This window comes from Urocampus carinirostris, chromosome 11 (assembly GCF_059441175.1).
Source record: "Urocampus carinirostris isolate Australia breed hairy pipefish chromosome 11, RoL_Ucar_1.0, whole genome shotgun sequence".
NCBI classification, from domain to species: Eukaryota; Metazoa; Chordata; class Actinopteri; order Syngnathiformes; family Syngnathidae; genus Urocampus; species Urocampus carinirostris.
Window position 1 is genome coordinate 10,737,674 of NC_142359.1, and position 26,692 is coordinate 10,764,365.

The following is a 26,692-nucleotide window of genomic DNA, read 5'->3' on the forward strand; positions in this document are numbered from 1 at the left end:
TTGTTTTTTCTTAATCAAGCACCACAAGAGCTTCTGAAAACTGCTTTATTTCAGGACCGATTTAAAAAAATGTTTTGAAAACAACAAAATAAGGTAATTCTTTCTTCCTCTTGCTGGTTGTTTCTCACTTGAGTTTCTGTGGCAACGTCAGTGCTTTTAAGTCCAGATGAATTATCATCCATGGTAAAATTCATCCCATGAGATATCCCCTGTTAAAAGATAGACAATAAATTAAGCTGGAAAACACACATCAGACACATACAAACTAAAGTATCTAAAAGCATTTCAATAATCAATAAAGCCAAATTCATTTTAAAATAGAATGCATTGTATTTATTATATTGTTCTCTAGCTCTGCCATACTTAACATATTGTGCAGAAGTCTGGGGCAATAATACAAAAGTTCACAACAGACCCTTTTTATCCTCCAAAAACGTGCAATTGGGACCATACACAGGGTAGGATATCTGGATCATACTAATATTTTATTGATGCAGTCCAAATTATTAAAATTTGATGATTTAGTAAAAAAAATTCACTTCACAACTGCTATTTAAGAGCAACAAAAACCAGAACGTGGCAGAAAACATCCAAAAATTATTCACTTGGAAAGAGGGAAATTATAACTTAAAGAGCTGTAGTAAATTCAAAATCCCAAAGGTGAGAACCACCAGGAAAAGTATATGTGTGTCTGTGTGTGGAGTCAAACTTTGGAACAATTTACTAAACAAGATCAAACAATGTCCAAATATTCACGTGTTCAAATTTTAATACAAAAAAAGACAGAGATGAAAAAAATGGGGTATGAGTGAGAGGGGAGATTGGAAATACTACGTTTACAACTATGGTTAACTTTGTTGCTATTGTTATATCATAACTGTTATTAATATTATTATGACGTTAAGGGATGGGTACTACGATGATTAGTGTATAAAATGTAAGAACATGTTATGATAACATTATTTTGTTGTTGAGTCATTGTTTTTGTCCTTTTTTATTTTAATATTTGAAATAAAGTTAATTCATTCATTCATTCAAAAAAAAATAATGATTTGACAACAAATTAATTTACAACAGTTTTTTTTAACAATTGTTTCATTACATTCTTAGAAACCTTTCATCTTCTTAACAATTCATAATGGAAATTTTGTCTTTACTGATAGAAACATTTGTTCAACTTATTTAACTCTTACACCTGGGGATTAAGTTTACAGGCTATTTACAACTGATTGACCGTATTTGATTCTCATTTAAAGTGATTATTTTAGCGGTTTGATGAGAGAATCCAACATGGCGGCGCATGGATACATGCTTGCGGCTCGTCCAGCTAATCTTCTATTTATTGCCGTTCTCTTGTCTTTTTTGCTTTCACTTTTGGACACATGTGTGGCCAAAAACACTTACAGTAGGGACGAACTTATTCGGTTGGGTGGGCGTCTAAATTTCGACTTTTCGGGCACTTTTTATAACGCCTATGATATACCGAGCGAACTTCAAAGAGACCCGGCATCCTTGTGGACAGCTATTCCTCTTAATAAACGACGGCGGCGGCCCCGTAAAGAAAGAAAACAGAAACGTGGTTGCCGTGCAGGTAGATGTGTGAAGCGTGTGAAGTCCAAGCAGCAAGATGGACGCGAGGATGGACGCGAGGATGTAACTAATTCCACCATTCATTCCTCGCCGGACAACCGACGCTTTAAACTCAGCGCTCACGAACGGCCACAACGCCGGGAGCTTTTGAAGATCTCGACAAAGACTACAAAGAGTTCAGCTAAGTCAAATGATTCAGCAAAACTGAAATTTGGTCTGTTAAATATTAGATCGCTTGCTCCAAAAGCTTTACTTGTTGATAACATTATTCGTGATTATAAACTTAACTGTATGGGTCTTTGTGAAACGTGGTTACGCCCGGATGAGCACTTAGCGCTAAATTATGCCTCTCCCCCAGACTACGAGAGTAGTCATATAGCACGCACGCTGAAAAGAGGTGGTGGTGTTGCGCTAATCTCTGAAAAATCGCTCAAATTTAATACACGTACCTCTAATAATTACAAAACGTTTGAGGCTCTTGTGATGCGGTCCCCTCAATTGTCAATTGATGTAATAACTATCTATCGTGCACCTGGGCCATACACAACTTTCTTAGACGAATTTGCTGAACTTTTGTCTGAACTAGTAACCTATGCAGACAAAATTATAATTATGGGAGACTTTAACATTCATATGAACTCCCCACACAGTTCACTTACTATTGCGTTTAGTTCTCTAATTGATGCATTTGGTTTTACTCAACTGGTTGACTTGCCAACCCATAAAAATGGGAACACGCTAGACTTGATTCTGACTCGAGGAGTTTTAACCTCAAACATTATGGTGCTACCGTGTACTACTGTTATCTCTGATCATTATTTAGTGACATTTGAGGTGCTAACTAAATGTAGAGTTAATAAAGATGAGGGATTTAGCGGACGCAATATAAGCACTGGCACAGTTTCTGAGCTCTTTGAACTCCTTCCTGGAGCAATTGCGTCCTTTCCTAAATACAATGGCTCGATTGACTCACTCATGAATGAGTTCAATACCACCCTGACTAGTGTGCTGGATTCAATAGCGCCCATAAAACTAAAATCACGTCCTAAAAGACGCACACCTTGGTTTACTGATGAAACTAGAACCCTTAAAAAAGAATGCAGGAAATGGGAGAGAAAATGGCGCGCTACCAAGCTTGAGGTTTTCCATCAAACCTGGTGTGACAGCTTGTTAAAGTATAAAGCGGCCCTTGCCTCTGCAAAATCGGCCTACCTTTCGAAGGTGATTGCGTCTCAAAAGAACAACCCCAAAGCCCTTTTTGACACTGTAGCATCGCTTACAAGGCAACAGCCTATCGCAGACAGTTCGACACACTCTGCTCAGGAGTTAATGGTCTTCTTCACTAAGAAGATTCAATGCATACAGGAAGAAATTGCAAAAGATATTGTTAGTACCACACGTATTAAAGGACTGAAATTTACAGATGCACGACAGGGTGGCTGCCCTGGGAAAATGGCCGGTTTTAGTGAACTGTCACTTGATGATCTCAAACAAGTGGTGAATGCGGCCAAACCGACAACTTGCCAGTTCGACCCGCTCCCAGGTTCACTTATTAAAAGTCTTTTTAGCGTCCTTGGGCCTTCAGTTCTAAATATTATAAATACATCACTCTCCTCAGGTGTAGTTCCAGCAGCTTTTAAGTCCGCCGTTATTAAACCCACACTGAAACGACCCAACCTTGATCCAGAAATATTAAGTAATTACAGACCTGTGTCAAACCTACCTTTCCTCTCTAAAGTACTCGAAAGAGTAGTGGCACAGCAGCTGAATGCTTTCATATCCGAGAATAACCTTTTTGAATCCATGCAATCAGGATTCAGGGCTAACCACTCTACTGAGACAGCTCTGATCAAGGTAACAAATGATCTCCTAATGTCAATGGATTCTGGCGCTTCATCACTTTTGCTGCTGCTGGATCTTAGTGCTGCTTTTGACACAGTGCGCCACAATATCCTACTAGAACGGTTGGAAAAATGGATTGGTCTCTCAGGAGCTGTCCTCTCGTGGTTCAAATCCTACCTCTCAGATAGGACGCACTGTGTTAAATATGGTGAAACGACATCTGAGCCCTTTAATGTTACCTGCGGTGTTCCGCAGGGTTCAGTGCTCGGCCCCCTACTTTTCAACATTTACATGCTTCCATTAGGTGATATTATTCGCAAGTACAATATCAGCTTCCATTGCTATGCAGACGACACTCAACTATATCTTCCGTTGGAGGAATCTTCCACACTAAACTGTGGAAATTTGGAGGCCTGTCTCACTGAGATAAAAGAGTGGATGTCACTCAATTTCTTGCGTCTTAACTCTGGAAAGACTGAAATGTTAGTCATTGGTCCTTCTAAATGCCGGGACTTATTCTCAAAAACTGCTGTGAACATTGACAAATGTCACATCACACAGAGTGACTCAGTTAAAAATTTAGGTGTCATATTTGACCCTGATCTATCCTTTGAGATGCATGTAAAGCAAATTACTAGAACTGCCTTCTTCCATCTTCGCAACATTGCTAAAATCCGTTCAATACTGTCTCAGTCTGATGCGGAAACAATAATTCATGCATTTGTTACCTCCCGTCTCGATTACTGCAATGCACTACTCTCCGGTCTCCCGAAGTCCAGAATCAAGTCTCTTCAGCTAGTACAAAATGCCGCAGCGAGGCTCTTAACCAGGACAAAAAAGTACGATCACATAACACCGATTTTGGCTAACCTGCATTGGCTCCCAGTTAGCCAAAGATGTGACTTCAAAGTTCTCTTAGTATTGTACAAAATCATACATGGACTTGCTCCCTCTTATCTTTCAGATCTGATCTGCCACTATGTCCCGGTCCGAAGCCTACGATCTGAGAGTGCTGGTCTTCTGATGATCCAGTGAGCAAAAAAGTCTTCTGCTGGTTCGAGAGCGTTTTCCATCCAGGCACCGGTGCTGTGGAATGCTCTTCCCCCTGAGATTCGATCTGCAACCTCAGTGGAAATGTTTAAATCTAAACTTAAAACTCACTTCTACTCCATTGCATATGAATAACCTACTCCTCTTGTCGGTTGAAAATAGTTTGTGTAATATAGTGTAACAATCTGTGAAGCCCTTTGAGACTCTTCGTGATTTAGGGCTATACAAATAAAAATGACTTGACTTGACTTGACTATATGGTTTCAGTTTGATGTTAAGGTTTTGCATTAAATGATAATCATCATTTTTTGTACAATTTGGGTCAAAGTAAAAGAAGGGAACAGTCAAAAATATAGTTCAACTCACCATCAAAAGGGAATCCATCTTTTCAAAGTCCAATATGCTGGCACAACATTGGCGAGCCAATGTGCAACTCTGAGAACTATTAATTTATGGTGTGATTTTTATGTCGACCCTAAAGAAGTCCCTATTTCACCCAAATGTCAATTAGATTTCGGTTAATCGTGCAACCCTAGTGTGGCCATCTCATTTTTTTTTTATATATATATATTTCTTTGAGCCAGGCATTGTTGTCTGTGCTTTCGCAAAAAAGACTGCATCACTTGAGGAGCCGCACGGCATAGAAAGTGACTCTGAAAGTGAATCTGACACATTACATCAGCCATGTCCAAAGTCCGGTCCTGGGACCAGTTACGGCCCGTGAACAAGTTTTTACTGACAGGTAGCCTTTGTCATAAAATCAATAATATGTGGCCCGCTAGAAATGTTGACCGCAGTATATACTAAATTCGTTCAAAAAATAAAAATTCCAATTTCACCACATGACGGCAGTAGCCATTTAGCTACCTTACCAAGCTTTCTGTGAGAATTTTAGCCCACCTATTTCCGACATGGCGACTGTAAATAAAAAAAGTTGACTGTGATGGCTGCCACTTCCAGGACAAGTGGAAATTGGAATATTCTTTCACCGAAATCTGAAACAATTGCGTCTGCCTGATTTGCCAAGAGGCTTTGGCAGTTTTATAAGAATATAATATCAAGAGGCACTGCCAGACTACAAAAACCTAACTTGATACGAACGCTGTGAAAAGATAAAGCAACTGGAAGCTGTTTTAACAGCACAGCAGCGCTTCTTCAAGAGACTCGGCAAGTCAAATGAAAATGCTACAAAGGCGAGCTCCGCTGATCGCCAAGCACTGCAACCCTTAACGGAGAACAAATTCGTTAAAGACTGTTCAACAAATGCCAGGCTGCAGAGTCCGACCTCACACTTTTAGCTTAGAAAACCTGGCCCGCTTTCTGAAAAATTTGGACACTAGAAAGACATTTGGCAAAGCTGTTCAATTCAGAAACAGGATAAGGATTTGGATTGATTGCGTTGACGACAATTAGTTTAAAACAAATTTTTTGGGCCGTGTGTCTTACTATGTCCGTGCCTATTGATTGATTTTTGAAAAAATTAAAGTACTTTGAAATTAATAAAAAAACCACGACAAACTCAGTTTTGCTCCCGCTCCATTTTTAAATAGGCCCACTTGTATCAATGTATGTGTGTTTTAAGGTGAACGTAGTAAAGGACACCATAAAAATGTCAAGAGGGTAGGTGCGTGTAAAGCCCGCGTCCTATTATCAGGTGCGTCTCATATGTGTTTGTGTTAATTTCAACAATGGCCCCTGTAACTGTACGGTAGTAGAGAAAATAGGCCAACATTTTGCTGACTTACGGCAATTTCATGCGCATGAAGACTCTTGCCATGAAGAAGCTGAGGATGACGCTGACGAAACCGATGAAGAGCAACAAGAAGCGGTTGAGCTTGGGGATGTTGGGCGCGTTGGAGCGGTCCAGGATGATGAAGCCGAGGCCTCCCATGGTAAACAGGAAACTGGACGCCAGGCCCTCCATGATGTATTGTCCGTTAACCCTGCGCAATGAACGAGTACCGATGCAAAGTATAAGTATCGTCCGGATCTGCTATCGGTATTTGATCTGAGTTTGTTGTACTTGATAACTAGTTTGTGTTGTATTTTACGGTCCTCCTTTCAACCTCTAGTTTTTAGCTAAGGAGTATTATGCTCAATATGACGTATTACTACTGTAATCCCTCGCTGCTTCGGGGCCTCATTGCATCAATGGTTGAAGAATATTCAGCGACCCATTATCGCAGATAACGTAATGCTGTGAATGGGGGCAGGCACAGCGCACCTTTGGCCTGATGTGTCTTTTTTGCCATTCTGAGCACCAAAACCTCAATTGCACTTGTGATTTCGCAATCCATTATTCCTGTTCACATATTGCTCTGAGCAGGGGCAAATCTGTCAGACATGGTGGCTTTTCTTTGTCATTCTGTCCATCAAAAAGTGAACAGAACCCGTGTGGCCACGATGCATTACCCTGATCCATGCCCCGCCCCATACCACCCCTCTGCCAGATGAATGCAAAACTGTTCATTTCGATCCTGGCCATTTTTTACTTAACCCAGATATTTTTATCTGCAAGGTTGTTTTTCTTGACAAAAGACAACTTGCTGTTATTTTTTTCTTGCTGCTATTTGTTATTTGTCTCATTTATTGCATGTTTGCCCGCGGGGTAGAGGAAGTAATTTCATCTGTGCTGTAGGTTGTGCATATAGCGTAATGGATCATAAAGTTGAAGTATTGCTGAAAGGGGATGCCGGAAAAGGACATTATAACTCTTTTTTGCCCTCATGAAATTAATCACACCCATGGGGCTGCGATCCAATATCCGCAGTCAACGATTGCTGCGAGGAGGGGGCAACTGAGCGCATGTTAAAAATGGGGAGAAGAGCTACTTCGATGATTTTCGCATATAGAGGCCGTTCTTGTCCCTATTACCCGCCATATACAAAGGGATTATAGTAGTTTCGCCTTTCGTATGTTATATTAACGCCCCTCAGAGGTGAGGCTGAGATGCAACGTTTACACAAACTTTTGTACTCTAAAAGACACTTGATTGCATTTTGTGTGCAGTATGTTTAATCAACAAAATATATCAATCATTAATAAACTTGTCACAGAGGTATAAACACAGTATCTGAACCTTTTCGAAATTATCATTTCTTTTTACGGTGAGCAGGGCAGTTTTAAGCCACTCAGTGTTTGGGCATACATCTGACTTAAATACTTTGATAGAAATTGGTTTCAATAGCTCTTCAAGTCTCCTAAGGCAGAGGGTTTAGTAACTAATTCCTCCCCTCCCATTATTGTTTGCATGCCATACAATATGAAAACCAAGACATGTTTGGGTGGTTCTAGTTAAAGCAGAGTTTTTTTCATTGTTGCGATTTTGACAAATATCAGAGAACATTTTACAGTGATTTGATACAGAAATGTTAGAAATTCCAAAGGGTTCACATACTTTTTTCATACCACTGTATAAATTGGCCCTCGTTGAGTACAGAATTGATAAGGCCCGAACAAAAGTGTGATTAAGGATGCCTTATCTTTTCCGCATCATGTTCAATTTCTTATTTAACTTGAACGTCTGGCTCACCTGTATGCCAAAAACGCCACAGGCCTCTGGTGTCCGTTTTCGTCTGTCATCGAGCCAACGCTTGGCGGCTCCACGATAACATCATAGATAATACCTAGCAGAATTCAATAGGAAAACAGTCATTAGAAATAGTAAGCCATCACCAAACATTTTACACCAAATGGATCCTCTAACAAAACATCTAAAACATAATCAAGTGGTATCATAGAATATACAGAAACATCTTGCTACTTTGCGGCCTCCTGGCATCCTATTTTGCGATCCATTAGTCCCAATTGCACATTGCTATGCTCAGTCAACTACTGCTAAGACCTAGGGCTGGTCGAAACATTTTTTGAAGTTAGTTTTTAGCGCTGGTTAAAGGTCTTTAAACCACCAACGTGGGGCCCACAGGCACCAGATAGGCTCTAGGAACAGCCAAGTGGCCCGTTAATTGGTTCTTAAATGGTAAATGGTCAATGAAGACCCCCCCAAAGCGCTTTACAATGTGCTTCACACTTACCCATTCACACTCACACCAATAGGGAGTCAGCCACGCAAGGCTGCTTATTGTTCTTAAGAATAATAGCTTATCAGAGGGGTTTGATCTCCCACATGAAACGGATAATACTGGTTTGTATGGTTACCAGTAGCAGTATACGTCTCCTGATCATTGACAAATATAGCAAGTTCATTAGCTGTTCACCATAATCTTTCGGAGTAAATCGTCACCCCACTCTTCAGGGATGAGCAATGTGACAATACTTATACAGGACCCTTAAACTATTTTGTTCCAGAATTCTAAATATCGTACAATACACATTGGATCACTTGTGGCTTTCATATTTTGGTTGAAAAACAAACTATGGACGTGACATCATTTGCTTTTGCAGAATAAATATTTCAATAACATTGCTCCATCAAAAATAAATATTTACCCTAGGGTGGCTCCCTTAAGCACTACGGTCGTAGAGGCACAATTTCCTGTGTTGTGTCTTGGGCAAGTATACAACCTGGTGGCGCCCATCTACCCTACTAGCACTAGTTAAAACCAGGTAAAAATATAATACTGTAACATAGTAATAACAGGTTCTTATTTGGGGTATACATGTCAATCTAATCAGTAACTTAAACATTGGTGATCGTTGGTACAAAAAAATTACCATAATTATATATAAAATGAAAATGTCAATATTCGCCGTGACGTAAAAATTACGCGACTCATGACGTCAGCTGTGCGCCATGGAACTATTCCAAACTCTTTCCAATTTACCAAGTGCACCAACGAGTAAGCTTAACTTATAAAAACGTAAGCAAACCAGTACAACGATTTGTAATGGTTCACAATGGGCAAATTATATATTTAGTGGCAGCCATGGTTGTTTAATCGCTTCAATCAGCTAGCTCGGTTAGCTTGGGGCTCACCTCCGGTGATGAGAAAGTAGGAAAGGATGACGAGCGCGTAGACGCTCATGGCCGACGGCATGTGCAGCCAAGATGGCTTCTTCAGTTTAACGTTGGGACATTCGAGCACGGTAAATGGGATACTGTATAAAGTCTCCATTGTATAAAAGGAGCAATAAGATGCTTCTTGGTCCGCTTGATGCTGTCCCGACAGTCGGAAGTATTTGGAGACGTGTCCCGGAAGTCCGGGAAGTGGCGTTTCTTTTGCAAAAATAAAAGTAGACTCAAAAAAGAAAACACTTGTAGATCTTAGAAATATTTATTTTTATAATCATTCGTAATTTCAAAATGTATATTTTCAACTTAATTTACATCAACAATGGGAAAAAATAAGAAAACCGAGTGATTTATAGCATCCATCGATTATACTCGCAAGGGCCAGTCGCAGGGCACATAGAGACATACAACGCACTCATTCACACTTAGAGACAATTACAACCGGCATGCATGTGTTTGGGATGTGTGTAACAGAGTTGAAATTTGATTGTTTTGAATGTTTTTTTGAATTCTCACAAAATCTGTGTTTTTGTTGTATTACTGTTAATATTCCGGTACCTCATTCAGTTGTTAAGTCATGGGCGTCTGCGACTGTTTTTTTCGTTTGGCACTTTATGGGCTTCAGCGCTTGCCGTAGCTTAAGTGATTTTTGTAAGCGTTGAAGGCAATAAACCAGAGATTGTGAAACCTTGTGTCGTGCATGAACGAGGGTCGCTACACTGGTGCCGTGACTACGCAACTGGATCATTTCGATCAGCCTCTGAGCAGATCCCGGCGTTGCTGCATATTCTTCTTGTGTCCACTAGAGGGTACTGTTGTACTGCATTGGCGCTTTGATTTTGTTTTATGTATTTGTGCCACTGTGCATTTGCTATCAATACGTAAATTATTAGTTAATTTCTGGTTTTTATTTTTCCTGTTTTATTTTCTATTCTTTGTATTATCGAAAGTATAATGGCTGAAGGATATAGTAGTCAAAATGACGATTTTCAGGGCTTTTCTATTGGCAGGGGTGTCCATTTTAATGGTTTGAATGCAAACACACTTACTAGTGGGTATGGAAGTAAAGGTGTAGGTGGTCTCCAAGAACATGTTAGTGATGGGAGGGACAGGGGGCGTGGTATGAGCCCAAACTGGTCTCCAAGCGTTGTCAGAGTAGCTCTCAGGAGTGATGAGGCACTTGATGTGAGGCAAGACCCAGATATCATTTATGACATTCTAATACGATATTTTAGTCATTCCTCGTCAACTCTCCCGTTGCAAGATTTTTACACCACGCTACCCACGCCAAAGGAAAATCCAGTTGACTACTGGATCAGACTAAACAAAGCAGCAGACACTGCTGATGAGGGTTTGCGTCGCTTGGGCAGAAAAATGGAAAACCTTGGCGGGGAAGTGGCACAAATGTTTGCAAAGTACTGTCCTGATCCACAGCTATCAAACATTTTCAGATGCAAGCCTGTTAATGAGTGGACCTCTAAGGACGTTCAACTCAGGATAGATGAGTATCAAAGGGAATCAGGGGCGTCAACTAGGTCTTGCAGTGTCCCTCCACTGAAGTATTACCCGACTGCAGTGCTTGACAGTGAATCTCCTTGTTGTTCCTACTCTGGCTCTATAGAGACGGGTCTCCAGTCCATTTGTCCCACCCATGTTAACCCCGATCCATATACACATTTTTCGTGTGTTCGACAGCATGCCCAGCGCCCACAGCATGTCTCACCGCCTGTCCGTGTCCCATCACAGCATGTCCCACCACAGCATGTCTCACCACAGTATGTCCCACAGCCTGCTCAGAAAGATGACAGTGATGTCCTTGGCCGAATGATGAGCATGCTAGAGAGAGTTTTGTCTAGAGTGGAGCCACTGAATCCTGAGCGTATTCAGAGGCGCCTAAGTCCTTTCAACTCTCCTCCATGTAAGGTGTGTGGTGGCGCTGATCACTCCACTTTATATCATTGCAAATTGAATAATCTGTGTTTCAAGTGCCTAGCCCCTGGTCACTCTAAGCAGCATTGCCCCGACAAAGTTTCTCCCCAAATCAGTTCAGTTTCGGGAAACTAGCTGACCTGTATTCAGAGGGAGGCCGTACAGGTCAAAATGAGTTCTCCCACCCATTTGATCTCAATTTCAATTCAGTTTTTAATTCTGACACGTTCACACAATCTCAGTTGCCTAATATTGTTTATCAAAACACACATACTGTAGGGGGCCGCGACAGTTTGTTTTATGTACCAGTTAGAGTGGGGAGCAGTATGACTTTGGGGGGGATGTTGGATAGTGGCTCCATGGCCTGTACCGTGAGTGAGACTGCTCTGCGTAAGATGCTCTCTGTTGGAGCAGTACGTACAGAAGACGAATTTTCCATCAACGTGACACTCATTGGTGTTGGGGGTCGACGAGTGTGCCCAAAGTCAGCTTTCAACATCGAAATGGAAATCAATAATTGTAAAATGATTGTGCCAACAATTGTTGTTGAGGGGCAACCTGATGACCTAATCATTGGAACTAATGTTATCAGAAACATATTGCATGAGTCAAAGAAGTTTGGTGCGTACTGGACAGCAATCTCTGCTCCATCATCCACTAATGCTGAAACTGAGCAATTTCTTTCATTGCTAGCTGGCTTGCATAGATGGAGTGGTGGTGAAATGCCCGAGAAGATAGGCACAGTGCTCTACAATTCAGCCACATGCCTTGAGCCTGGCCGTGAGTACCTCTTGTGGGGGAAGCTGTCAAAAACTGCACGAGTATCTCCTGGGAGCGCAGCGATGACAGAACCTACGTCGGCACGATCTGCCCCCAAGGGTCTAATGGTCGCCAGAATCGTCACACCTCTGTGGGCAGATGGATGGGTTCCACTGAAAGTCATGAATGTCACAGAATATCCGCTGTTTTTGAGACGCAATGCAAAGCTGGCTGACTTGGTGCCTTGTGTTGCTTTGGAGGATCTAGACCTGGTCAGTGGCCATCAGAGTACTTCCGTTGTGCAATTGCCCCCTGTCTGCTCTGATGTAAGTAATGCTGAGGAGAAGCTACAGTCTATTGGCCTGGGTGAACTAGATGTTGGCTGTTGTGATGCATCGTCTGAGTGTAAAGACAAGTTGTCAGAGCTGATCATTCACTACCAAGACATCTTCTCGCGTAATCACCTTGACTGCGGAAAGGCGAAGGACTTTGTTCACAGAATCCATCTGGTTGACCAAAAGCCGTTCAGACTCCCTTTTAGACGTGTGCCACCGAGTCAGTATAAAAAATTACGCCAAGTTTTGAATGAAATGGAAGAGAAAGAGATCATTCGAAAGTCGACAAGTGAATATGCTTCACCTTTAGTTCTCATCTGGAAGAAGAATGGTGATATGCGTGTGTGCACTGACTTTAGGTGGTTGAACAAGAGGACTCTGAAAGACGCTCATCCTCTGCCACATCAGGCTGATTGCTTAGCAGCACTTGGTGGCAACTCCTTCTTCAGTACAATGGACTTGACGTCTGGGTTTTACAACATGCCTTTACACGAAGATGATAGGAAGTACTCAGCGTTCACTACGCCTATGGGGCTTTATGAGTACAACAGGTTGCCACAGGGGCTCTGTAATAGCCCAGGGAGTTTCATGAGGATGATGACATCCATTTTCGGGGAACAAAACTATTTAAGTCTGCTATGCTACTTGGACGACATTTTAGTTTTTGCCCCTGATGAAAGTTCTGCACTCAGACGTCTTGAAATGGTGTTCAGCAGACTCCGTGCCCACAATCTGAAACTGGCCCCCAGGAAATGTCACTTTTTAAGGAAATCTGTAAAATTCTTGGGGCACATTATTGATGAACATGGAGTGTCAACCGATCCAGAAAAAGTTGAAAGTATAAGCAAAATGACTGTGGCGGACTTGATGGAGTCGGATGGAGCGACACCTTCTGTGAAACGTGTACGGTCTTTCTTGGGCATGTTAAATTTTTATCAACACTTCATTCCGGGGTATTCAACACTCGCAAAGCCCTTGTTTTATCTGCTGGCTGGCCAGAAACAGAAGAAAGGCAGAAAGCCCAAATGCACTGTAGTGGGCCGCAAACTGAAATCAGGTGACTGGACTGCTGACCACGACCAGGCATTTACAGACCTCAAAAAGGCCCTTATCCATTCTGTGGTTTTGGCTCATCCAGACTTTAGTCGTCCATTTTTGCTGTCGACTGACGCCTCACTGGATGGCCTTGGAGCCGTTTTGTCCCAGGTACGTGAAGGTGACACAGTGGCTAGGCCAATTGCGTTCACTAGCAAGTCTTTGACCCGGTCACAGAAGAACTACCCAGCTCACCGTTTGGAATTTCTTGCACTGAAGTGGGCTGTGTGTGAGAAGTTTAGCCATTGTTTGAAAGGCCATGAGTTTACCGTCTGGACTGACAATAATCCACTTACACACATTATGACTAAACCCAAATTGGACTGTTGTGAGCAAAGATGGGTGTCAAAGCTGGCCAGTTACAATTTTGAAATCAAATATGTGCCTGGTCCCAAAAACACGGTTGCTGACGCTCTCAGCCGTGTCCCTTTTTGTCAGAATGTTGGCCACAGACTAGTCAGTGAACCTCTTCATGATCTCACTGCGGAAGCTGCGGTTTTGTCTGATACAGCCGTCCAACAGACTTTCAGAGACTCTACCGATCAGCCTGTCATGGCAGAGAAGCTGTCCCATTCTTTAGCTACAAATGTCCAGTCATTACTCGTGTCGGCCCAGACTGTATCCAATCAAGAAGTTGCTGCTGTTGTCCAGTCACACACTGAATGGGCCTCCGGTGCGAGAACTCGTGCAGCTCAACTGATAAGCCACATGCCCCACCTTATCCCAGATACACTACCCAGTCTGCCTGCTTTCTCCATGGATGACCTGCGGGAGGCTCAGTCCAGGGACAGAGTTTTGTCTCGTCTTCGGTTTTATGTGGAACGGTCTCGAAGACCGTCTAGACGTGAAAGGGCACACGAGACAAGTCAAGTTCTGGGCCTCCTGAAGCACTGGGAGAAGTTTGTTCTGAGTGATGATGTTTTGTACAGAGTATCCCGTAATCAGATTTCAAATGCAAAACGCCATCAGTTAGTGGTCCCTGATTGCCTGAAGGCCGAAGTTTTAAAAGGGGTGCATGACAGTGCGGGCCATCAAGGCCAGTCAAGAACCCTGAGCATCGCCAGACAGAGATTCTTTTGGTTGCATATGGACAGAGATGTGAGGATGCATGTTCGTCAATGTCAGCGTTGCATAGTCAGCAAAGTCACTGAGCCTGCAGGGAGGGCCCCTCTGGAAAGCATTGCCACTTCCCGCCCATTGCAACTTGTTTGTATTGATTTCTGGTCCGCTGAAGATTCACACAACAAATCTGTTGACGTACTAGTCATAACAGACCATTTCACCAGATTGGCACAAGCTTTTCCATGTAGAGACCAGTCAGCCAGGCAAGTAGCTAAAGTTCTATGGGAAAAGTATTTTTGTGTTTATGGCTTTCCGGAGAGGATCCACAGTGATCAAGGCCCAAGCTTTGAGAGCAATTTGGTCGCAGAACTTTTACAATTATCTGGGGTGCGTAAGTCACATACTACCCCGTACCATCCGATGGGAAATGGAAGTGTTGAGCGTTTTAATCGTACTTTGGGCAATATGATCAGAGCTCTGCCCCCTGAATCAAAGCAGGACTGGCCAAGACGTTTACAAACACTCACATTCATGTACAATTGCACTGCTCATGAAACTACTGGATATGCACCATTTTACTTGATGTTTGGGAGAGTTCCTCGCCTCCCAGTTGACACTCTGTTTGGGAACATTTTGTCTGACCCTGACATTACCACCTACGGCAGATATGTTGCAAAACTGTCTGAAGACCTGAAGGAGGCTATGTCAATTGCTCAGGAACATGCAAAAAAGGAACAGGGCAGACAGACTCGACTCTATAACAGGGCAGCAAAAGGGCCGTCAATTGAAGTTGGAGATAGAGTCCTTGTGGCGAACAAAAATGAGAGGAGCAAGCGAAAATTGGCTGATAGGTGGGAGTCTATCATCTACACTGTTATTGAGATGAACCCTCAAACACACACATTCAGAATTCAAGACACCATCACAGGGAATGAGAAGGTTGTTCACCGTAACCTGCTGATGTTGGTTAACTTTCTCCCAGTTCAAGACCAGCCCTCTCCCCAGTCTGATTTGTCTTTTTCCTCTGCACAATCATCTGCCTCTGTTTGTTCTTCAATGACCAGTCCCACTGTCTCCGAAGAGTCTCATGCTCGAGTGCCTGCTCAGCTAAACCGGTCTGGATGTGCGGCAGATGATGCGCAGAGTCTTGTAAGCATCTCAGGCCTTGACAACTACACAGATCTCACACCTGCATCTGGGGAGAGAACCAGAGAGTGGGTGCATGGGCTGAACTCTGAAAGTTCTGATCACTCTGGTCATTCCTTGACCACTCATACTCACGACACTGCTGTTAGGGATGACAATTCGACTCTTAGTGAGCATGATCATGTTCAATCTGTAGTGGCTGCTGTCTCTGGAGGTAACGTTAGCCACACTGATCAACCAGAGTCTGCACCACACCGCACTACACGCCTGGGTCGTGTTATACGACCAGTCAACAGGCTTCTTCACACTATGGCTAGACAAGATGTCACCAGACACCTACAGTGTAATGTTTAGACTATGCGTAACACAGTAGTTCGAGCTCTTGGGGCATGACATTTTTTCCCTTTAAAATTCTTCTGAAATAACTTGGTTTTGGAGAGAATGTTTTGTGCTCATTTATGTCTTGTATATGTCTTGGGTGAATGTGGAATGTGTAAGGCATTCTATAGCCGGTGGCTGGTTCGGAGAATTTTCTCTGGCCACTGCATCCTTAAAGGATACTTCTCAAGTCGGTCCTAATATGTGTGACCCAATGACTACTGTTATATATTGATTTTGATTTTATAGATAGATAGATAGATAGATAGATAGATACTTTGTTCATCCCCGAAGGGAAATTCACATTTCCAGCAGCATCCCTGAGCTGAGAACAATCGAGAACAATCGAAAATAACACGGGAGCTGCTGGAGTGGCTGCCAAGTGTGAGATTTTGTCCAGAATTCGGTGGGGGTGGGTGTAACAGAGTTGAAATTTGATTGTTTTGAATGTTTTTTTGAATTCTCACAAAATCTGTGTTTTTGTTGTATTACTGTTAATATTCCGGTACCTCATTCAGTTGTTAAGTCATGGGCGTCTGCGACTGTTTTTTTCGTTTGGCACTTTATGGGCTTCAGCGCTTGCCGTAGCTTAAGTGATTTTTGTAAGCGTTGAAGGCAATAAACCAGAGATTGTGAAACCTTGTGTCGTGCATGAACGAGGGTCGCTACATGTGGGAATTGGAATTGAACCCTGGACTACTGCGTTATGGGGCTGCGTGCCAACCATCCAACAGTTGCGCCACCCTAACCTATTCTAACCATCCATCGGCCCATTATCTGCACCGCTTGTCCTCAGTAGGGTCGCGGAGCTGCTGGGGTTAATCCCAGCCTTCTTTGGGCAGTGGTCAGGGAACACTCCGAATTGGTTGCCAGCTAGTCGCAGGGCACACAGAGACAGACAAGCATTTGCTTATTCACACCTAGGGACAATTTGGACCAGACAATTAACCTGACATGCATGTTTTTGGAATGTGGGAGGAAACCAGAGTGCCCGAAGGAGAGACGGTGAAAATATGCAAACTCCGCACAAGAAGGGTGGTAGCTGGATTTGAACCCATTGTGTTGGAACTGTGCCGCGGACGCGCTAACCACCCAACTGCAATGCTGCCCTGAATTACAGCAGTGATTCGCGATTATTTTCTTTCACAAACCTCCCCCCTCCCCAATATCTATTTTTTTAAGTAATCCCACGACATTAGTGGGGACAAAACAAAGATTGATCGAGTAACATGTCCTTTTTCTCATCTTTATTAAAAAAATATTTGAAAATTATTCGACTCATTTAACATTAGCTTGATTTAAGTATTCTTATTTTATATCAAAAATTCTTCCTGTGAGGTAAAAAGAGCAAAATGATATGATGCAGCAAAAGATAAAACAATTATAATACAATCTCACTTATTCTTTTTTGTTTTATGGATTTCATTTGTTTTTGTACCTCAAAAAAAAACAATATAGTAACATTTTAAATCGAATTGTTCTTACCTTAAAGCCGCAATGTGTTATATTTGACCACGAGATGGCACTGCTTTGTCTGGTACGAGTGAGGGGCCAGTGAAACACGGCATTGTGCGGCAGCAGGATACCCTACAAACATGGCGCCGACCAAAGTGGGGATTCCATGGTGTTAAAGAAATACAAATTTCTCGACTTGTTATTTTTATTTTTTTAACATCAACATTGGTTAGATTGTTTGTCTAGTATTCAAATCAATGTTTGTTTGTCTTTACTGGACGAAAGTTTTTTTTTGTACCACTAAGAGGTAATAAATATTAAGAGAAGTACCAGTACATCACCACTAGATGGTAAATGCTCACAGGTCAGAGAAGGGTGCTTAGGCCAAGTCTCACGGGACCTCGCGGGATTTTACGAGACTTGCTCATTAAATGAACCTTAATTCCAACAATTAAATTGTGTCGTGTGAGACTGGCATTTATCATCTACTTTGCAGGTGAGATGTATATACTGGGAACATGTGAAAATATGTGTGTAAAAGTTTTTTTTTTATGTTTGTAAACTTTACAAAGAGTGAAATAGTAAGAGTGAGTCAACCATTAGCATAAGTAACAATTAGGGCCTTGAGTGAGGTATGATATGTTATGGCGGGCTGGGTTAGGAGTGTACTGTCATGATAATTAGTATATTTTGACAGTAAATAACATGAGGTGAGTCGTTTTGGAAGGTACATTTATGGTGATTTGTTAATTGATTCTTGAAAAGTACCAATTGATGGCAATGTTATTTTGTATGAGATGTTAAATGGATCTCACTTGATTTTGTGAGACTTGCTCAATAAATGAACCTTAATGCCAACAATTAAATTATGTCGTGTGAGACTGACATTTAGCATCTATTTTGCAGATGAGGTAAAACAACAAAAAAATAAAAATATATTAAACAAATGTGTAACACAAGCTGGAGCTACTCTGTCCACCTGGGTCCCGTTACACCAGGGGTGTCAAACTCATTTTAACTCGAGGGCCACACGATAGAACAAACATTCTGTCGGGGGCCGGACTAGTAGATTAAAGAGAAAGAAAAAGAGAGATAAAGAAATAAGAGAAAGAGGAAGGTAAAACAAGAGAGAGGGCGGGACAAAGAAAGAGGGAGGGGGAGAGAGCGTGAGAAACAAAAGAGATAAAAAGAGAAGTCGTGAGAGAGGGGGAAAGAAAGGGAGAGGAAGAAAGAAATCCAAAGAGAAATTAGAAAGACAGAAGGAGAGAAAAGAGAAAAGAAAGCGCAAAGGGTTGGAAGAGAGAAAGAAAAGAGAGAAAGGAAAAATGAAGTTAGAGCAAAAGATGTTAAAAAGACAGAGAGAGAGAGAAAGACAAATAGCAACAAAGGTAGAGAAAAAGAGAGACACAGAGAGTGAAAGAGACAGAGTGGGAGAAAAGGTGTGAAAGAGAGGGAGAGAGAGCGGCAGAGAGAGAGAAATAAATACAAGTACAGTGTCTTTGTGAGAGGCACCTGGCTTTGGCAACATCAAGTTGACATATTTCAACCTGCAGCTTGTTTTTCTCCTGCGCTTCTCTGAGTGTTGTCTCGCGGGCCAGATTCAATCCATTGGCGGGCCTGAGTTGGCCGCCTGTTTGACACCTGTGCGTTACACAGTCCTTTCTCAAGGTTTCTTCATTTTCCTCATGCTGAGGTTTTTGAGTTTTTCCTTCCCCTTATGTTCGTTTTAGACCAGATAATGGTGTTTTAATAGTCTTCAGTCTATAAGTCTGTGCAGCTTTGAGACCCCTTCTGATTAAAGGCTATACATATAAAAATGACTCGACTCGATATTGATGGTAACACGTCATTGTTAAAGAAAAACTCAAGCGTCTTATCAGCGTGATTGGGTTGTAATGTCAGATTAATTGATTTGGTTTCGTGCTGGCAGCTGCCAAATCTTTTTAACATAGCAAGCACATCAGCCTTTGATCGTCTCCCTCCAAGGTTGCAGTAATGTGCTACAGGAGGGGACTTTTGTTTGTCACGTTACCCTGTCTCTCTTCACCTGTCTCAGAATTTGTTTTTTTTTCATGGGGTCATTTGGGAGTCTTCTACACTTGGTGTCTACACTTCATATTCAATGCTTATACTCTCTGCTTTACGCACTGCGATGAGTGCAAATGTAAACACAATACCACTGAGAACACCACTGCCCCTTAGTGTAGTGTTCAATTGCACTTTAGTCTGGAAGTTGAAAAAACATTATCTGAAGTCAAACATGCCCGTGCCCCAATTGGCAGAGCCTTGCAGCCCGGCCCCACTTATTGAGAACCACTGAGTTATAGGAATAGACACGGCGAGGTACTCAGAAGCTTACGTCCTTGGTAGTGATGTCATTCATTGTTTTTCTGTTCAAATGGTGTGGTTCGGTCAATTAGTCTCCTTAGTTTGTATCCCATTTTTTGTGCTCGTTTTGAGTTGTACTACACAGTATATATAGTAGTCAAATAATACAATGTGTATTTTTTATGTATTATTTAGCACCTGCAATGCAGTGGTTAGCGCAGGTGCAGTACAGTTCTGAGGTCATGAGATCAACACTTCCTGTGTGGAGTTTGCATGTTCTCCCCGTGCTTGCGTGGGTTTCCTCCGGGCACTCCGGTTTCCTCCCACATTCCAAAAACATGCATGTCAGGTTATTTGGCCGGTCCAAATTGTCCCTAGGTGCGAGTGAGTTGTCTGTCTCTGTGTGGCTTGCGACTGGCAGCCAGTTAAGGGTGTCCCCTGCCCACTGCCCAAAGATAGCTGGGATGGGCTCCAGCACCCAGCGACCGTACTGAGGATAAGCGGTGCAGATAATGGATGGATATTTAGCACCTCCCAGTGTTTAAAAAAAAAACATTAAAAAGAAAGTTGTTTCAATTTGAATCATGAGCAAAAATAAATATACAAATGTGCATTTCTTAAAATATTTGTAGGTGGAGAAATGTCTATTTTCTCGACATAAAGCAAGGATCAACTACAAGGAACTGACATATTTTTATATAACTTTCTGCTAAAAGTACCCACCTGCCCTTATATCATTTTTCTTGTTTGATTTCATTCATCTTTTTGCGTGCGTTTTCCTGTTTTATTCTTAAATACACACGTTGATATATTTTCTTTTCCATAGTTTATAGTACAGTATATCCTTTGCTGCCCTTTAGCGGCCAGAGGGGGTATTTGGATACATTCATTTAAAAGAAATAACCCTAAGTCCGTATAGAAATGACCAAAAGACGTCCTAAATTTTTGACATACTTTGAAATTTATGGCGGTCTTGAATAAATCTTCCAACAGGTTAGGTCTAGCCCGCAGGCAGTGTTTTACATTCCTGCTCCATCAAACGGGACAGAGAAGGCAAAAAATTAAAACAAGCAAAATAATCTAGGTAGGAATAATTAATGAAACTGAGCAAAATTATCTATATACCGACTTTCAGGCTTTTCTCCCCAGGAAGCCAGATATGGGGTTTAATGACCAAATAAATTCAAGCACTCTAAGCACTTGCAAAGGCAATTTTCCAGCATCTTTTCCCTCCATTGGTCCCGATGCTTCACATGACAACGCCATACAGACCAATAGTAGTTGCACAAAGAATTGCAATTGTTAAGTATGCCGGTTTGCCTGGGTCATTCTTAAGCAGACCTCATTATTTTTAATGTGTAGTTCATTGAGTCAGACTGGAGGCAAACATTGCAACAATTTCAAGCATCTACAAGCACTGCACAGAAACAATTAAATTCAAGCATTTTGAACACCCAAAGAATACTCGAGCACCATTTTTACAGATGAACGAACAATTTACTTTTTCATTTGGTGTAGCAAATAACAGTAACTGAGGCCTCCAAAGTGCAATGGGATTGCCAACCTCAAATGATCTAACTATTAAACATATTTAAAGCCATTTATTCACGGATCACAATATTTGGCAGACTAGTTATTAAAAAAGGTTTTGTTTCATCAGGTCAGCTTAAAAAAAATAACTTGCAGCATTTTGTTTTGTTAACTTTTTATTGTGGAAATACAGATGTTTTACTTTGACTTCTGGCTCTGCGCTTGTGCCTTGAGGACCTTGACAACAATCTTCTGCTCCTCGATCAGGAAAGCACGCTTGATCCTGGGAGGTGAAATTTCCATTTTCATTTAACCACGAATCAAACCGATGCACAACATCTTATTTGTGCTGTGCTTTACCTATCCCGCACGCTCTTGGCGCACATGGAACCTCCGTAAGCTCTGCTGACATGCTTCTTCGTCTTTGAGAGCCTCATGAGAACCATAGGTCTCACAGCCCGGACCTGAGGGGAAAAAAACATATGGACAAATAAGAACCCGGACTAATATTTCGTGAATAGGGTAATACCTACGTACCCAAACTATTACCCCACACACACTGAATTTGCATAGGTTTCATAAAAAAATAAAATAAAAATAACCCTTACACACTCAAAATAAGAAGGGATTTTAAATCAGTTTTAATGTAAATTTAGAACCCCAATCTTGCAAATAAACCTAGCGGTACTCATGCACAGTGCCTAAATTGCTTGAATACCACTATTCACGAATGAGCGACTATTCTTGTATTCTTTGCATTAACCTTTTAATCATCTCCCCTCCAAATAAGACAATTTCGAATTTTCCATTTTAAAATGACAAATCAAATCAGTATTTTGTCTCAAAGAAAGGTGCACTCGATCATCTTCACTAGGGGTGGCCAACCTTTATGAAGCAGAGATGATTTTTGTTACTAATTGGCACAATGGGCTACCAGATTATAATGCATTCCTAGAATAGCAACTTGTGTTATTACTTAATGGTTAAAATGTTATTACCAGGTTGTATTTATTAGAAGTGGGGTTGGAATAAGCAGTCAACCACTACAATAGTTTCTAATGCCAGTTAAAAATTATAATTCCTAGCAAAATCACCATGACCCATCACTGGTGAGCCATTTTCAGAACCAGTCTACAGGCTACTCAGGTTCTCTTACAGTTCTATCAGGTGTTTGCAGGCACCATGTCTGATCAAGACGTTTCTGTGATGAGTATATTTATAAATGGTCATCATATCTCAAATCCCAGACACGGTGTCTGCTTCCCAACAGTCGAGCCGTCGAAACATTAAGGAATAATAACGTTCAACTGACCTGTTTTGACCAGCAAAATGCAAATAATTTTTAATCAGGCATCTAGTCAGAGGTTTTTCAGGTTTGTGTAACACCGATCCTGGACCGATTATGGTCGAGTACCAAGGTCTCACTGTACATCCTTTATGGTAAAGCTGTGCCATGCCATAATTATAATATTGTTTTAGTGCAGACAATTCTATTTTCCCAATTGTAAAGTGAATGTTTTTTATAGAACTCCGAGTTGTACTTATTATATTAAACAGGTATAGTTCAGTAAATATTCAAACTTGTCTTTATTTTTGTTAACAATAAAATGCCAAACGAATAATCTTTTGCAACCCCGGTGAACAGTGTTTACAAAATACATTTAAAACAAGGATCCAAAAAAATAAAATAGGTATATACAAAAAAGGAAAAGAGATCTGACATGTTTCTTTACACTTACCTATACCCTTCAAATTATGTTTTTCCCGTAATGTATAGGTTTTTATGATCAAGTCAGATAGTGTACAATGTATACAATTATGTTTTTCCCGTAATGTATAGGTTTTTATGATCAAGTCAGATAGTGTACAATGTATACAATTATGTACGGGAAAATATCAACTTTTTCCCACTTTTGACTGGTAACAGAAGACAACATCTTTGCAGATTGCTACTATTGTTATTGTACACTAGCAAATGTTATCCCCAATGAAGCATTTATTTTTAGGCGTATTGCTTTTTTTCCCACTCTAATACAGTGAGAGGTTTCAGCCGTGTGAGGAAAGTATATAAGACTATGCGAAGACAGTTGAAACCGAGACACCCTTGTTGCAAATTAAGCAAAATTGTGACAGTTTCTGTCACAGAGTACCATCTGCATAAACCTGCACTACCACATAAGAAACACAAAATTTACTACAAGTAGTGAAATAACTTAAGGTTGCTGAAATAATCTTTTGTGCTGTTTATCTTGTAAATAAAATAAAACTTGTTTACACAAATTACTTATGTGGTGATAAGGTCCCTAGTGACCCGTTTCACGGCTATAAATGTAACAACTGGTGTGTCTCAGAGGCCGTAAAATAAAATTTCAATGAGAACATATTGCTATGGGTGTATATAATGTATGTATTCACTAAATTCAGGCGTGAAAATGGGTCGGGAATAAATATGTAAAAGTGTGTTTTGTTTAAAAATCGGTATAAAATTTTGTTTGACTTGTCCTCGGATGATACCAAGCATCAAAAGTCACAAACATTGAATACATGCGGCCATGAGTTAATTAATGTATTAACAACTATGAACACATACAAACATAAAATTTTCAATAAAGGCAAGACCGGTCTAGAACAATCCAGCCCAAAAGTTTTAAAACACGATTCGACCCCCAACTAATTAATTTGACGGGCTCGGCCCAAAGTGAACCTGGAGCTTTACTCCGGCTCCTTAATGTGCGCTTCGGCTGAAGTACACAGCTTCGAGACGAGACCCTCAAACCAAGCATGCACTTTTAAGTGCGGCACCAATGTGCGCATTTCAGCGAAATGAAACTGAAAATCATTCTGCAGAGAAAACGCTGCACATAGTGAACTAGGCAGTAGAGAAGCAAAAATTTTGTCAAAATTGTAAGCTATTGGAGAGAAGCGAAAATGACGTAAAGGGCGTGGAGGTGGAAAGTGGTAGTTGCAGATCTACTACCGTGACGTTGAAGATGAAAATTTATTTAGAGTTAGTGGTTAGGAGTTTAAGTGAGTTGGCGCATTCCAACTCGAAATTACAGCGACTTAGTGTGTTACTTAAGTATTGTTACTTCAGAAAAATATTACCCAAGAAGAGGTAAAAGGCAGTAAAAATAAATGCATGCTGTGAAAATCATCCACAAAAAAAGCTTGACGGAAGCACAGACTTATTGAATGACATTTTATGCCCGAACATGGCCCAAATTTAAGGCCTGGGTCCAAGATCTTACATCTAATTTACAATGTGTCTATTCATGTTCTCCCAAGGCTGATTCATTATCGGATAAAAGAAGAATAATTCTCCCTATTGTGCTTTTTTTGCGCTCTCTAACATTCGCATCTAGTACGTGGTACCCAGGATGTTCTACAGCAGACAGGAAAAGCCCCGAAGAGGATTATAAACACAGCCCAAATGATAACCAGATGCCCCCTACCCCATCTGAAGGTCATGTCCTGCTCTTGCTACCTTAACAGAACTTAAAACTTCCTGAAAGACGCATCACACCCTGTCAACCACCTTTTCAAACTGCCACCATCACGCCAATGGATCAGATCCCAAAAGGCCCCTCACAAACCAACAGGGAAGTGCTTTTTCCTCAAAGCTATCAACACACTAAACCGCAGTCACAAAAAACAGTTTTTAAGTGCAATGTCCGTAGTTTTTGAGTGCAATATTCCGGATATGGTGAGATTTTTATAACTTTAGATAGACTTGAATTGTTGGGAAAAAAAGTATTTTATTTGCAGATAAGTTCCTAATTTATTTTAGTGCTGTTAAAGGTTTTACATTGTACCGTTTACTTTTTCACTCCTGACTTTATTTCCATGACTTTGTGCAAAAGAAGACTATTCAGTTGTCACGTTCAATGTTACAGTTTCAAAAGCAGTATCTCGGTTGTGTGTAGATCTTATTTCATATGTAAATGCATTATATTAGAGGCGAACACCTATTCAGATTCCGTTCTCGAGACTTTGTTTGGTAAAAAGTATACTGTAGAATCTCGTGGTAGAAACAATGATAATAAAGGCGATTTTGGTACAGTGATTAAAAATAGTGTCATGAAATAATAGCGAATTTTCATTCAAATGCACGACTTCATACACCCAATTCACTCTGGGAAAACTAAGTTTTATCGCTGATTAATAAGGTGAAAATAAATCACAGTTAAGGGGAGCAATTGGATTAAGTTAAAAGGGTATGACTTACCCCACGCAGTCTTCCCGGGGAGATGCCGCACGACGATTTGGGGGCTTTGCCCCTCTTCTTGGTGTACAGGTACACGAGGCGGTTACCAGGAGTCCGGGACCTGCAGGACAGGGGAAGAGGACGTTACACCAGCGGCACCCCAAAACTAAAGTAGTGCGGGAACTTACACTCTGGTTTTGTTGGACGCCGTGTTGTAGGAAAGCCTACGTCGGTAAGTCAAACGTTGCGCCATTTTCTAGCTGCCGAAAAAACAACATTGACCGTTAAAAGACGAGCACATTTGGAGTAACACATATATACTCATCTCCGGGAAGCACATATTTTAAACATAACCACTGTTTAATACATTTTATCGAGAAACTCGTGGCACAAGATGTTTTGAGTAATGCAGACCGGTATCGGCCTCACGACGCATCTCGTCAATAATAAAACATACAACTACATCAAACAAATAAATGGTCACATAAATAAATCCATCGAGATATTATTTGCGTCTGCCTTCCATGGAATAGTTTATAAAGGTAACTTAGAGCAGGATTGAAACAGATTTGTATACGCCGATATCACAAGATTTTCCATGGCCGCCATACCTGCTGTCGTCGCAACCGGAAGAGGAAGCTAAGGGACGCGGATTTGGAAGGTCTAAGCGACCTCGTGTAATGCGTTGTTCTGCCATCTACTGGTTATAACGATGTACTACACGAGTCTTTTCAATGTCTTGTGAGCATAGGAAGGGTCGGCGACCGAATTTTTAAAGGGACACTGTTGATCCTTTAGCGCCTCTTAGTGGGGAAAAACAGGATTATAAAGAAAAAACAATATCTATTCAAATATTAGGCTAAAATATATGAACTATCATGAAAAGATGCCTTTTTAAAAATACTTGGCGGTTAAGAAACGAGCATTTATTTGACATGATCGGACGTCATTCTGCTGCCAAGGCTACTTAGATTCTTATGTCCTTTCTTTTGATTTTTTTTTTTTTCAGAAATAAAT

At 41.2% G+C, this 26,692-nt stretch overlaps 2 protein-coding genes across 2 annotated transcripts; both read right to left on the minus strand.

The window, feature by feature from the left end:
• Positions 1-31: 31 nt before the first annotated feature.
• Positions 32-9,647, minus strand: ostc (oligosaccharyltransferase complex subunit). The gene is made up of 4 exons (XM_088348171.1): positions 9,419-9,647; positions 8,015-8,108; positions 6,228-6,425; positions 32-209 (listed from the first exon to the last, which is right to left on the minus strand). The coding sequence occupies exons 1-4, from the start codon at positions 9,555-9,557 to the stop codon at positions 191-193; spliced, it is 450 nt and encodes a 149-aa protein (XP_088204297.1). The 5' UTR covers positions 9,558-9,647; the 3' UTR covers positions 32-190.
• An 11,982-nt stretch (positions 9,648-21,629) lies between these two features.
• Positions 21,630-26,030, minus strand: rpl34 (ribosomal protein L34). Its single transcript, XM_088348201.1, has 4 exons — positions 25,864-26,030; positions 25,697-25,796; positions 21,832-21,935; positions 21,630-21,754 (listed from the first exon to the last, which is right to left on the minus strand). The coding sequence occupies exons 1-4, from the start codon at positions 25,926-25,928 to the stop codon at positions 21,670-21,672; spliced, it is 354 nt and encodes a 117-aa protein (XP_088204327.1). The 5' UTR covers positions 25,929-26,030; the 3' UTR covers positions 21,630-21,669.
• Between the last annotated feature and the right edge of the window lie 662 nt (positions 26,031-26,692).